Source organism: Gymnoscopelus braueri, assembly GCF_963280865.1.
Source record: "Gymnoscopelus braueri genome assembly, chromosome: 22".
In the NCBI taxonomy this organism is placed as follows: domain Eukaryota; kingdom Metazoa; phylum Chordata; class Actinopteri; order Myctophiformes; family Myctophidae; genus Gymnoscopelus; species Gymnoscopelus braueri.
The window spans coordinates 16,882,973-16,896,550 of NC_137624.1; the positions used below are offsets into that span (position 1 = coordinate 16,882,973).

A 13,578-nucleotide genomic window follows, 5' to 3' on the forward strand; every position below is an offset into this window, starting at 1 on the left:
ACTGTATCATATATTGACTACAGCACACCACCATTGTAAATGATCACAGCCTTGGCGTATCCAAGCCATTAGGAGGGGCATTACACTTTTACTGAAGGGCAGTTCAATTGAAAGTTGTGAACTGAAGCACGAGAGAAAAATCAATAAGAACATGACTACACTGTAAAATAAAAAATAAGAAAAGAGGATGGAAACATGCTGCTGCAACTCACTTGGTGTGTGTATGTGGTCGTTGGATTTCACAGACCGTGGCACAATATGTGCAAGGTTTCCAGACCGCCATTCACTTCCATTATAGAATGAAAGTTAAATGTTTCAGAAAATATACTTCCTTGGCCTTCACGCAGTGTGCACAAGAAATGTAGCACTGCTCAGTCCAGTGGTTTGTGAGATCAGCTGGACAAACAAACTGACAGACTGACAGACTAATAGTGTTTATCAACCCTGGCAAACCTCCCAATTTTGGGCCGGGGCTACTGCTGAGGTGTGCCGTGCCGTTTGAAGAAGGTTTGAAAAAATATATATATATATATTTTTTTTTTACAATAATAATAATCAGGCATAGAAACAGCCCTGAGGTGAAAAGGGTGACAACATGCTATTTTTTTTTGGGTCAGGTGTCACACTATTGCCCTATTTGGATTCAAAACGGCTAGTGGAAGCTGAAAAGCTACAAGTTTGCATGTCTGAATAATGCAAAAACAGAAATATTTGTTTGCATTTGCTTTTTTTCTCCCCCATATATTTTCATAATAAAAAAGTGCGTATCGGATCGTATATAATTATATGTATATATATACCGTATATCTAGGTGTGCCCTGGGATCTTTTGGCTATGCCAGGTGTGCCTTGGCACAAAAAAGGTTGATAAACACTGGACTAATAGACCCATTTCTAGACGGCTCGCCACCTACTGTACAGAGCCGCGGCATAAAAAGATAAAAGTTTCAGCCCGATCAGATCATTGACTTGCATTGTGAAATGACACATGAAACAATATGAACAAAAAAATGAAAAAATAAATACGTGGAAGTACTGTGCACAAGAAATGTGCCGCTGGTCCATACACACATACTGTAGAGTGTAGACACACAGACCGACCCTCTTATAGACGGCTGGACTCCAGCAGAACCGCGGCGTAACAATTACGGTGAGTGGGCAATCAACTTGCAATCTGTCTTTATTGAGGTAAACATTAATCCATTGAGACCGGGAAAGCATCTGTGTCATTTTAAGATTTCTTTGGCTATTCAAAAATAGCAGATATATACAAGCTCATAACGCGACACCATGTGCCGCAAAATGAGCTTGTAGATCTGCTATTTTTTGAAAAATCATGAACATTTGCGTACATCTTTTGTATATATTATTTTTTAAAGCGAACATATAATTTTGTATCTCAAATCTTTGCTTCTGGGGATTCTACAAATGTCTTCTAAATCCTAATCCTATGTTGCTATATCAGTGGTTCTCAAACCTCTTCATGTCAAAATGATAGCCTATGTATTTGCCCATGACCCCCATCTCAATATATTTTGTTCCAGGGACCCCCCCCCCCCCTGCCCCCAGAAGCAAAGATGAGTTAAAAATGTTCGTTTGAAATATATATATATTCAAAGATTTGCACAAAAATAGCAGATCCAAAGTATAAAATAATGGTTATAGCTAAAACCTCAAATGACACTAGATGCTTTCCCGGATTGAATGGGTTAAAGATCAGAGGGAGAGACAACAGTCTCAGGACTCAATCCCAGGCCAACAGCAGACATAATGTGCTTCCCAAGATGGCTACAGTATCATAACCACAACATCACTGGCATATTGCGAAGGGTTATTGCCGCTATAAGTGTTTATGCCGTGCTCATGCTCACAGAGGCAAAACTTCAGCTGTTGTTTCACTAATATAATTTCATGCTTGTCACATTCCATCATCTTAACGATAACAAATAGATCAACTGAAAACGCAATGCCGGGGTGACAAGCTTTATTAACCCCAACTCAATTAAGCTTAACGAGTCCTCCGATCGTAAGAAGGTTATTCTCATTTAGTCTCTTGTTTGTCTGCCGCAGCACATGCAAAACACACTTGGTTTTTTAATGAAATCAGTGGAGCAAATTACCCCTAGTCATGTCTGTGGAGAATGATGATCTTTGGTGTTTTTCTAAGAGCAGCAACAATTATTTAAATACCGGTAAGTGTTAGTAACAATTATTTAAATACCGGTAAGTGTTAGCAACAATTATTTAAATACCGGTAAGTGTTAGCAACAATTATTTAAATACCGGTAAGTGTTAGCAACAATTATTTACATACCGGTAAGTGACTTGTGTGTGTATGCCTGTGTGCAGGGGCGGCCTTAGTGATCTGGGGGCCCGTTTCAAGAGCTAATAAGAGGCCCCCATATGCACCCCACCCCGTTACAATTCACCGGCACCAAAACAACAACACCTTGACAGGTCAAAACAAACACCAGTGATTACTAGCTGCTGCCAACTAGTGGTGTAGAGGCTGAATCATTTTTATTCCATTCTTGCATGAAATTCTTGGACGTCGGTCAGCCGGAGGTCGGGCCCCAGACTGGGATGCCAGTCAAAAAAAGGAGGTTGGGGGCCCGTTTCAATTGAAACGGGTGAAACATAGCAAAGGCTGCCACTGCCTGTGTGTGTGTGTTTGTGCGTGTGTGTGTGTGTGTGTGTGTGCGCGTGCACACATGTGTACTTACAAGTGCATGTCTGTAGTGTGAGCGTTTCAAAGATCCAATCTTAAATCTCCCGAATTGATCACAGACGATCGGGGCCTTCCCGATCATTTTCAAATATGTTTGATATCATCTCCGTCGGGTGGAAACCTCCAAAACTGTTACTTTTCAGGATTCAAATTCAAAGATATCAGATCTGCAAGCTTTGCTACTTTTGCTACTTTTGTGTGACGTTGTGGTACGATCAAGTAGGCCGTTAATTATGAAAAAACACAAAAAGTTACAACACGGAGATAATGTTTCTGCCCGACAGCAACGATATTCATCTGGATGATTACATTTGCCACTGTCCGTCCGAGTGTGACGGAGGGAGGAGAGGACACGGCGACCTGTCAAAACGATCTGTGCTATAGCTGCGTCGGAACAGCCGAGGCTCGTCGATACGTGGCGAGAACACAGCGGTCTCGTCTTCCCAGACATATCAGAACCGTTCAGCCGTTGCCACTTCAAGGTTAACGGAGGCTCCGTTTGTTTACATCCGCTTCCACATGTCGTTTCACAAGCGTTTGTGTTGCTCCGGCAAGCCCAATGATCTTAACCACTTAAGACCGGGAACGCATACTCTGTGTCATTTTAAGATTTCTTTGGCTATTCAAAAATAGCAGATCTACAAGCTCATAGCGCGGCATCGAGTGCCGCGCTATGAGCTTGTAGATCTGCTATTTTTGAAAAATCGTGAAAATGTGTGCAAATCTTTGAATATATATATTTTTTAAGCGAACATTTGTAAAATATTTTGTTCCAGGGACGCCCAGAAGCAAAGATTTGAGTAAAATCTTGAGTAAAAATGTTGTTTCAAAAAATATATGCATTCAAAGATTTGCACAAATGCACTCGGTGCCGTGCCATGAGCTTGTAGATCTGCTATTTTTCAATAGCCAAAGTATAAAATAATGGTTATAGCTCAAATCTAAAAATCACACAGATGAGTTCCCGATTGAACGAGTTAAACCCCAGCATCAGTATTGTGGGGAAAGCTTTCGAGAGAAAATAGCAGATCGACAAACTCACAACGTGTTGCGTTGTGAGCTTGTCGGCTATATGTTCAGCGAAAGCTTTCCCCACAATAACAGAAAACAGAAAAGAAACTATAGAGCCTTGCGGCACTCCAGTCAACCATATAGGGTTTAAGTGGTTAATACAATCCTGTAATGTGTGATGCCACATCTATTTATACATTAGCCGAGTGCTTGGACTTCCTTGGTGGTGCTATATTCCTTTTTCGTGTCCCGTTATCACTGTCCTCTTTCCATTGTAGCCATGTTCTACCACACCACATGTCACATTTTCAGACAACAGGTCGCTACAGCTTCCAGCATGCATGTTGGCTTTGTTTCGTCTACTTTACACTTGACTCTTTGGGACATATCTAGTTTCTTTCAGCAATATTTCGGCAGTTCGGCTCAGTAGCGAACCACACCGGTAGGGAAGGCCGTTAGCGAGACTTAGCCAAAATGGCTAATAGGCCGAGTAGGGCGTTAATTTACGAAAAAACAAAAAGTTAGAATATGGAGATAAGAGGTTTCTTTCCTGACAGCAATGACATCTATCTACACATGAGGCCCTGGGGGCTCCGTCTCGCTGTGTGAGACCAGGCTAATAATAATAATAACCATATCGATCAGCTCCCCTGACATTTGTGCTCTCCCCGGTGAATGTGCCAATAGCTGACATTTCCACGCTGTGCCCCTTCCCCGCAGGCCTGTGAGACCTCACCACCCCGTGTCCCCAACCACCTGCACACACCAGTGGTGTAAAGTAACTAAGTACACGTACTCAAGTACTGTATTTACTTCTAAACTGCACTACATCTCAGAGGCAAATATTATACTTTTACTCTACTGCAATTATCTGCTATTTAGATTTTTATAAATTTTATACATTTGAAACTTGAAATGGGACATTCTGCACAATGAGTACTTTCTACTTTCTACATTTTTATACCAATACTTTTGTACTTTTACTCGCTCGCTCACACACACACCCCCCCACCCCCCACACACACACCCCCACCCCCCCCCCCCCCCCCACACACACACACACACACACACACACACACACACACACACACACACACACACACACACACACACACACACACACACACACACACACACACACACACACACACACACACACACACACACACACACACACACACACAATGTGAGTACTTACTTGTGGCAGCTACTTATAGATATACTGTATGACATGAATGTAACACATTATGGCTAATCACATGCTTGTACACATGCATTATGTAGATAAAGTCCATTCCTTATGTACATATCTCTTAATACATCTGCTATTTTAATTGCCTCATCCCAAAGCTATTTCTAACCACACACCATAATAATTTATTTTGCACCTTATGTATATACTGTACGTATTTCGGTTGGTATGTGAACCTTTTTTCCCTGTCTCTTTCTTTATCTCTTTCCACCTTTCTTCAAACTGCAACTGATGGAGCTTTGTACGACAGAATGTCAACCATTTTCTTTCCACACCTGTGTAAATCTGTGAGAATAAAGCCGAGTTCATCGTCTCTGTCACTTATCAGGATTCAAATTCAAAAGTAGCAAAAGTAGCAGATCTACAAGCTCGTTTTTAGCTTGTGGATCTGCTACTTTTAAATGCTATTGTGTGACGCTGTAGTATGATGAAGTAGGGCGTTCATTTCCCCCCCAAAAGTTAAAAAACAAAAAGTTTGAATAAAAGAGTTTCTGCCTGACAGCAACGATATTGCGCACGCACGCACACACACACACACACACACACACACACACACACACACACACACACACACACACACACACACACACACACACACACACACACACACACACACACACACACACACACACACACACACACACACACACACACACACACACACACACACACACACACACACACACACACACACACACACACCTTCTCAATGTCCTCCAGCGTTTTGTAGTACTTTGCTTCCGTCTCTTGGATCTCCACTAAGCAGCAGTTTCTCTTATCATCTTCTGTCATGCCCATTTTCTGCAGTGGAAGAAGAGGAAAGATAACATTTGTTATGCCTGGTGTCACATGTAATAAATTACACAACATTACAATTACTGCCTGTCTGTGTAAATATTCACCAAACGTAATGTTGTGAGCTTGTATGCCGGATGTCTGTAAAGCATTGTCGTGTGTGTGTGTGTGTGTGTGTGTGTGTGTGTGTGTGTGTGTGTGTGTGTGTGTGTGTTTGTGTCTCTACTGTAGAAATCATATTAAATGTTGAATGGATCAGATCTCATTACATTGTATAGTTGTTCTTTTTTTCTATGTGCCTGAGAGCAATGCAGCTAGTGGGATTCCCTGTATGTTGTGAACATACCTGGCCAATAAACTGATTCTGATTGTGATTAATGAGCCCAACAACACACGAGGCCACTTAACCAAATGCAGGCTCGCACACACACTAATTATGCATATAAACGCAAATGCAAATGCACTTGCAAACTCTCTCTCTCACAAAAATACACACACACACACACTGCATGTGAACAGCAATGCAAATGCACTTTTAATCTCTGTCTCTCACAAACATGCTCACACACACACACAGACAAACACACACACACACACTATAACACATAATAATATAGTTTAATCTGTTTACTGTTTTTGTTTATTTTATTTTGACAGAAAATGACGCGCGCACACACACGCACGCACACGCACACGCTCACACACACACACACACACACACACACACACACACACACAGGCATCATCTCTATGACCACATCCCCAGCTGTGGCGGGTGGCTGTCACCAGGCTCAGCAGGACGTATGACCATACCATCTGGATAATGAAGACACAAACAGAGAAACAGAGCCTAAGGCTCTGGTTGAGCAACGACGACCAGCCAATAAAATGCCAGCAGGGGACCAGAGCCACCAGCCAACCCCACTGATGTTTAATTGTTTGGCGCTTTGTGGTTTGATCTGGCATCTGCCTGTCCTTGACTGACGTCAGCTCAGTGCTGCCGTCACCCGGGTTGATGTCACCGCGTCTCCAGCGGACCCCCGAGTCAGCCTCGGAACTAAGGCCCCAGATGGGGTTTCCTTATGGCCTTACGCAGGGGCTCGCTGCTCTAATTGGCTGGTCGTCCCCACGGGACACGATGACCAACGTTTTCGAGCGAAGACGAAATGTAGAAGATCTGTAAGCTCACGACGCGTCGCGATGTGACACGCCTGCAGTGGTGTAACTAAGCACATTTACTCAAATGTTTACTTTTGAGTTTTACTTTACTGGAGTATTTCCAATTGTCAATAAATGCTTTTACTTCTACTCCACTACATCTCAGAGGCATATATTGTGTTTTTACTCCGCTACAATTATTTGAAAACTTTAGTTACTAGTTACTTTGCAGATATAGATTATTAAATTATAAAACATACATGAACCACTTTAGCCCTATTTTATACCTAGGCTATTTGAAAATAGCCTATTTTCAAACATTTTAGTACTTTTACTTTTGATACTTTAAGCACATTTTGATACCAATACTTTTGTTCTTTTGCTCAAGTAAATTTTGACTTTTACTTGTAACAGAGTACTTCTACATTGCAGTATTGATACTTTCACTTAAGTAAAACATTTGAGGACTATTTCCACCACTGCTCGGAAGGCCCCAGATGGGGTTTCCTTATGGCCTTACGCAGGGGCTCGCTGCTCTAATTGGCTGGTCGTCCCCACGGGACACCATGGCACGACGGAGTGTAAATCAGAGGTTCTAAGCTGAGCTGTGAGATGTGTGAGTCACAACCAGTACTTACCTGCATGTATCTGATCTGCAGCGTGGGAAAGGGAAAGCCATAGAGAAGGTGAGTCAGAGGTTAGAAATAGAGATATCGTCATGAACCCACTGATGTGCCATCATGCTAATCCCCAGCTAAGACCCCCCCCCCCCAACACACACACACACACACACACACACACACACACACACACACACACACACACACACACACACACACACACACACACACACACACACACACACACACACACACACACACACACACACACACACACACGAGAGTGCCCTGTCTTCCCCTCAAGCTATGATGACAGCATAGACCACACACACTGACGGTCTGGGCAGGAGGTGACTATAGTGGGCACAGTGTGTGTGTGTGTGTGTGTGTGTGTGTGTGTGTGTGTGTGTGTGTGTGTGTGTGTGTGTGTGTGTGTGTGTGTGTGTGCGTGTGTTGTACACATACAGTACATGAGTAAGTGTCTGCTTGGGGGCTGTGGGTGTGAGGAATGTGTCTGCCTGTGTGTTGGAAATGCATGTGTGTGTGCATGCGTGCGTGGCTGCATACGTGCGTGTGTGGTAAGGACATGGTAACGAGTGACTTGGTATGACACTTTTAAAAACACGTTATCCATTCTTTGCGAATTTGGTGGGGAAAGGAGTTTTTTTCCTGTCTAGTTTTGTCTAATGTTGTCTAATGCCCCCCAGAAAATGGATGCTGGGGTTCAAGTGGTTTAATATCATCATATACCAAAACTGTACATATACTGTATACAGTGAGATTTCATATTTTTCTGGGCGTCCCCTATTTTTCGTAGAGATAAGGGCAGAGCACCCGGCAGAGCACCCTAGTCGGGGCACCTATTCGGTGGGGGACTGAACAGGGAGGAATAGCGTTCCTCGGTACGCGTCACGTCCTCCCCAGTTAAAGTCCTCACTGTCAGGGTGAAAACAAGAGGCTGGTGACGTCACGCGTATCGGAGGTGACACATGCTTGTCGCCACCCTCCCTACCACCAACCAGTAGGAGTCAGCAGCGACATGGGGACTACAGTACAAGGGGACATGGGAATTGACTGAATTGGCTGAATTAGGAGAACAACTAAAATAAAAACATAAAACGCATCCCATATCAAATTCAAACCTAACATTTCACACCACTAAACACATTCAAAAGCACCCAGTGACACAAAGACAAGGTTCCTGTCCTCACCATGGGTTGTCTAACTTCCACCTTAATGATGTCCTCATAGATGTCGTCACCATCGTCCTCGCACGGCACACAGTCATAGATGTCATCCTCACCCAGGTCGTGCTCGCTGGGGGACAGAGGCACACACACACACACACACACACAGCGGTTAGACACACACATTGTCATCAACAGACAATCGGCACTTGATGGATGAATCCCTTGACACTGTTAGTACACAGTCAAATCCTCAGTGTTCATTTATCCATGTGTAACTCTGTGAGTGTGCAAATGTAACCAAATGGAGCGGTAAAGGTTACATTTGTACCCTCTCAGCACAACATGGACACAGTAAATTGCTTCAACACTTGAAAAGACGCTGTGGAGGGGAGCCAGCTCTCTAGGTGTTCACTTTTAGCCTTGTACCCTCACAGTGTAAAGCTGCGATCCATAACCGGATCTCCTCCACGAGCGCCACAAATGTTACTGTAAGCCGATATACAAGCTCACAACCATCGTGAGCTTGTGCAGTACATTGGCTATTTTTCACTATTTTTCCAATAGGGCTTAAGTGATTAATAATTCATAAGGTATGTTTGTACGTGCGGCTACCAGGGAGACACAACATTTCTCTTTTTGAGCTGTTTTTCTCGAGCTGTTTAGAAAAACTTTCGTAAACTTTAAAGTAATACTAGGTAACGTTTTCAACAAAACTAAAGTTAAATTGTATATCTTTTGTCAGTGGCAAAAGTTTCACAACACCCACTCCATGAATTTCACCCCCGGAAGCCTTTTATTTATATATTTTCTATTGAAAGTGGACTGGGGGGACTTTCCCGGGGAAATGACGTTCCTGGCCAACGTCATGACGTCGTGGCCGACGTCCCCAGGAACTACCGCAACGGTTTCCTGTTTGGCCAGGAACTACCGCGGTAATAGCAAAAAGGAACCTCACGCTGATGTTAAGAGAATGTAGGATTTGAAGATCGAAAAAGAACAGAAAAAGAAAGCACAGCTCATGGTAACTAATGCTCCACTGGCTAAGAGAAACGATCCGTAGATAGTATAAAACAATTAAAAGATCGCTTTTTGAAACGCTTCCGGCTTCCGGTGAAAACGAATGGAATTCTGGGTAATCGAGGATTACGGAAATTGTATGCAGTGACGGTAGTGACCAGCAGAGGTTGCTAAAAATCGTTATTTGGGATTCTGCATTGTATAACTTTAAGAGCAGGTGCGTAGGCAAACAAGTGCACATCAATAATAAAAAGAATACGCCCGCACACTGCCGAACAGGAGCAGATTTATTTCAAAAAGGAGCTGAGTCTTGAGCCCGAAAAGGTTTGGGAACCTCTGCCAAGAGGAAGCCATGCCAGCAATGCGTCAGCCAATGGTTACTGTCAGGGGCATCCAGGCCATGCGGAGGTTCACGTGCACAGACACCTTGGGTGTGACAGCCTCCACTTACACAGGCTTCAACAGACAGCTTCAATCAGCACATAGAATGGGGAGCCTTAACCTTGTTCACCCTTTTCTCTACCATTCTGTGGTCCCCTGTCTCCTCATCCGTCAGTCTCTCCAGCACTTTCTTTCTTTCTCTCTCTCGTGCTTGCTTGAGCAGTACAACCTTCTGTCACTCAATGTTATTATTTGCGGGGGTGGAGTAGCAAAGAACAAGACAAGTTCGCGAGATTAGGCCCAGGACAAACAAACAAGACACACACACACACACACACACACAGACAGAAGGACCTTCTCCTAGACAGCTCGCCTCGTACAGAGCCACGCCGTCAAAAGTCAGCATTCAGAACAGGATCATATCAGTGTTTACTGTTTTTAGCCCTTTTACTACAAGTCATTTGTATACCTAGTCATGCGTCACATTTCTAAAAAGAAACCGGTGGTAGTATATACTATGCATTGGTGAAGTATAATACATTAATTGTAGTTAATTGCGTAAACATTCAAAAACACTGTATGATCCTTTAATTATCACACTGGCAAGTACAAATAAAATGGGACTTTTTATTTATTTGTTGTTTATTTGTTTGTTTTTTTTCCAAAAACAGCTATTCACTATTCAAGTGGACTTGCAAATAAACATTCCAAAAACACTCTGGAGTTCATTTACTCATTATTCAAATTCATGTTGCAAGTTGATGACTTTCCCAAGATTACACCGTGTGGTTTAGAGGCAGAGAGAGTTGCTGTTCACAAACATTGATTGAGTTGCCCTTATTGAGTGGTATTTCCCTTTAATATGTTTGTGTTGGTTTGGCACCCAGCTGGCTGCCTGACCTTTAATTAGGCAAGCAGCCAACAGAGCACAGACAGTGGCTGGGGGCTGTGTGTGTGTGTGTGTGTGTGTGTGTGTGTGTGTGTGTGTGTGTGTGTGTGTGTGTGTGTGTGTGTGTGTGTGTGTGTGTGTGTGTGTGTGTGTGTGTGTGTGTGTGACAAGCTAATTTAATCCTCACTCTATTCTCTAGCAATGTGTGTGTGTGTGTGTGTGTGTGTGTGTGTGTGTGTGTGTGTGTGTGTGTGTGTGTGTGTGTGTGTGTGTGTGTTGCCATAGTCACTGGCATATACGCCTAAATCAATGTGATTATGGGGCAATAAGATACAACCATAACATGAAAATAAGATCAGAATAAATAAGACTGATTGCTGTCTGAAATGTATTATTAGCCTTCTACAATTTAACCCATTTCAATCAGAAACACTCACGTCAAAGTAGATTTAACCATTTATTGTCACAAATGGAGTACAGTTAAGCTTGGCGTTAAAGCTCCGCTCTTGGGAGAATATTCACAGAATTTTGTCGAAGCAGCCTGCTAAGCATATATTCAGGGAATGCTTAAGCAAATCTCCCATAGGTATGTAATATCCAGTGCCGCTTTAGACTCCACGGGGGCCCTAAGCACAATACGGGACACGCGTGCATGTTTCCCCCGCGCACGCGAAGCGCGCGCGCGATTTTTTTGGGCGGTTCTGGGCGGATTGGGTCCGTTTTTTTCGCGGTTCTGGGCGGATTGGGTTATTTTTTTCCCCAGAAAAACTTTTTTCCCATTTTTTTTTTCTTCAGGTAGGCGGGGCCCCACGCAAGGCGGGGCCCCACGCATCCTGCGTAGTGTGCGTGTAGGGAGAAGCGGCCCTGGTAATATCAACAATAAGCAGTACATTGACATATTAGTTTGAATTAGCAGATATACATGATAAGCACAAGTATTTGAGCCTATGCCAGACTCTAATCAAAAGGTGGAGGCTGGGGTGGAGGAGGAGCTAGCAGAATGAATTGGTTCAGCAACCAAGAAAGACCTAGTGAATACGAAGCCGTATTTAAAGGAACCTCTTTGCTCATGCGTGAGCTGTGATTGGAGTATGAGTGTGACGTAATGACCAGCAGTGCTGTGAATGGGGAATAGAAATTGACTGACAGCTAGTTACAGCTTTGGCGTGCAATACTTCCGTGTCCTGCATGAACTAACGCTATGCTTCATTAAGATTTGTCTGGTTTCCAGGCTACATCTCAAGGGGCTTATCCTCCAGTGAAATTTCAAAAATAAAATAAATAAAAGCATAAGCTTTCTTACTGAAGTGGAGCGTTATAGGTTAAGTCCTCCAAGTGTGATAGTTCACACTAAATAAAATAAATAAAAGCACAAGCTTTCTTACTAAAGTGGAGCGTTATAGGTTAAGTCCTCCAAGTGTGATAGTTCACGCTAACTGGGATTTCTTTGCCCTGTGAAGGAACCGCGCAAGACTGAGCAAGACATGACTTGTCATCCGGACTTCACTGACGCAACCCGGTTTTCGCGTGACCTCTTGCCAAATCCCCCCCCATCAGAACCCATACACTCTGAGCTCAACACTGTCTGTGTGAATAAGAGATGAAAAATAATGAGCGAGAGAGAGAGAGAGAGAGAGAGAAGAGAGCAGTGGCCTCAATCAAATATTCAAGCATTGTCCTTTTACTCATGCGAGGTCTTGTTTGAAGTTTTAACCCATTCAAACCGGGAACGCATGTTTGTCATTTTTTTTTATTTCTTTGGGCTGTTCAAAAATAGCAGATCTACAAGCTCATAGCGTGGCACTCGGTGTGCTTGTATGCGCTTGTAGATCTGCAAAAAAAAAAAAAAGCGAACATTTGTCAAATATTTTGTTCCAGGGCCCTCCAGAAGCAAAGATTTTAGTTTACTTTAAATATATATTCAAAGATTTGCACACATTTTCATTTTTTTTCAAAAATAGTAGATCTACAAGCTCATAGCGCGGCACTCGGTGCCGCGCTGTGAGCTTGTATATCTGCTATTTTTGATTAGCCAAAGAAATCTTAAAAATGACACAGATGCGTTCCCGGTCTTAATGGGTTAATTGAGGTGAACTGGTTGACTCCCAGCAACGTCCTTTTTTCTCGCCCTCCCTCCCATCAATGACGTTTCTACTGATATGGGGGGACAGTTAATGCAAACCCTGTCACTGTCTCACATGTCTCTGAATCTGAACTCCCACCAGACTTGGCGAAGGTATACGTGCTCCACGGACACAGCCGTGACATGAATGAATAGGCGTAGAAAGGGTTTGGTAGGGGTAAAGACAGAAAACCCTCTAAATGCCTCCTCTAATCCCGTACTTTTAGCGCCCGAGGCACACCAATGTCAATGGCGAGTCAAAAGTGTCAAGGTGCCTGTATTCACAGCAACGCATTGAGAGCTTGAAGATCTGCTATTTTTTTGCTGTTTTTGAAAATGTATCTAAATAAATACATTTCATATTTCACCAATAATGACATCGATTGATTGATTGATTGATTGATTGATTGATTGAT

The 13,578-nt window shown here is 43.1% G+C and overlaps 1 protein-coding gene across 5 annotated transcripts in view; it reads right to left on the reverse strand.

Annotated features, from left to right (window-relative positions):
- vav2 (vav 2 guanine nucleotide exchange factor) overlaps positions 1-13,578 on the reverse strand; it is a 328,621-nt gene that overhangs the window by 49,032 nt on the left and 266,011 nt on the right. For all 5 annotated transcript variants that reach the window (XM_080418609.1, XM_080418607.1, XM_080418610.1 and 2 more), the window contains exons 5-6: positions 8,775-8,880; positions 5,693-5,791 (exon numbers count right to left, since the gene is read on the reverse strand). In XM_080418609.1, the coding sequence (XP_080274735.1) occupies positions 5,693-5,791; positions 8,775-8,880 (205 nt within the window). The remainder of the gene's footprint in view (positions 1-5,692; positions 5,792-8,774; positions 8,881-13,578) is intronic.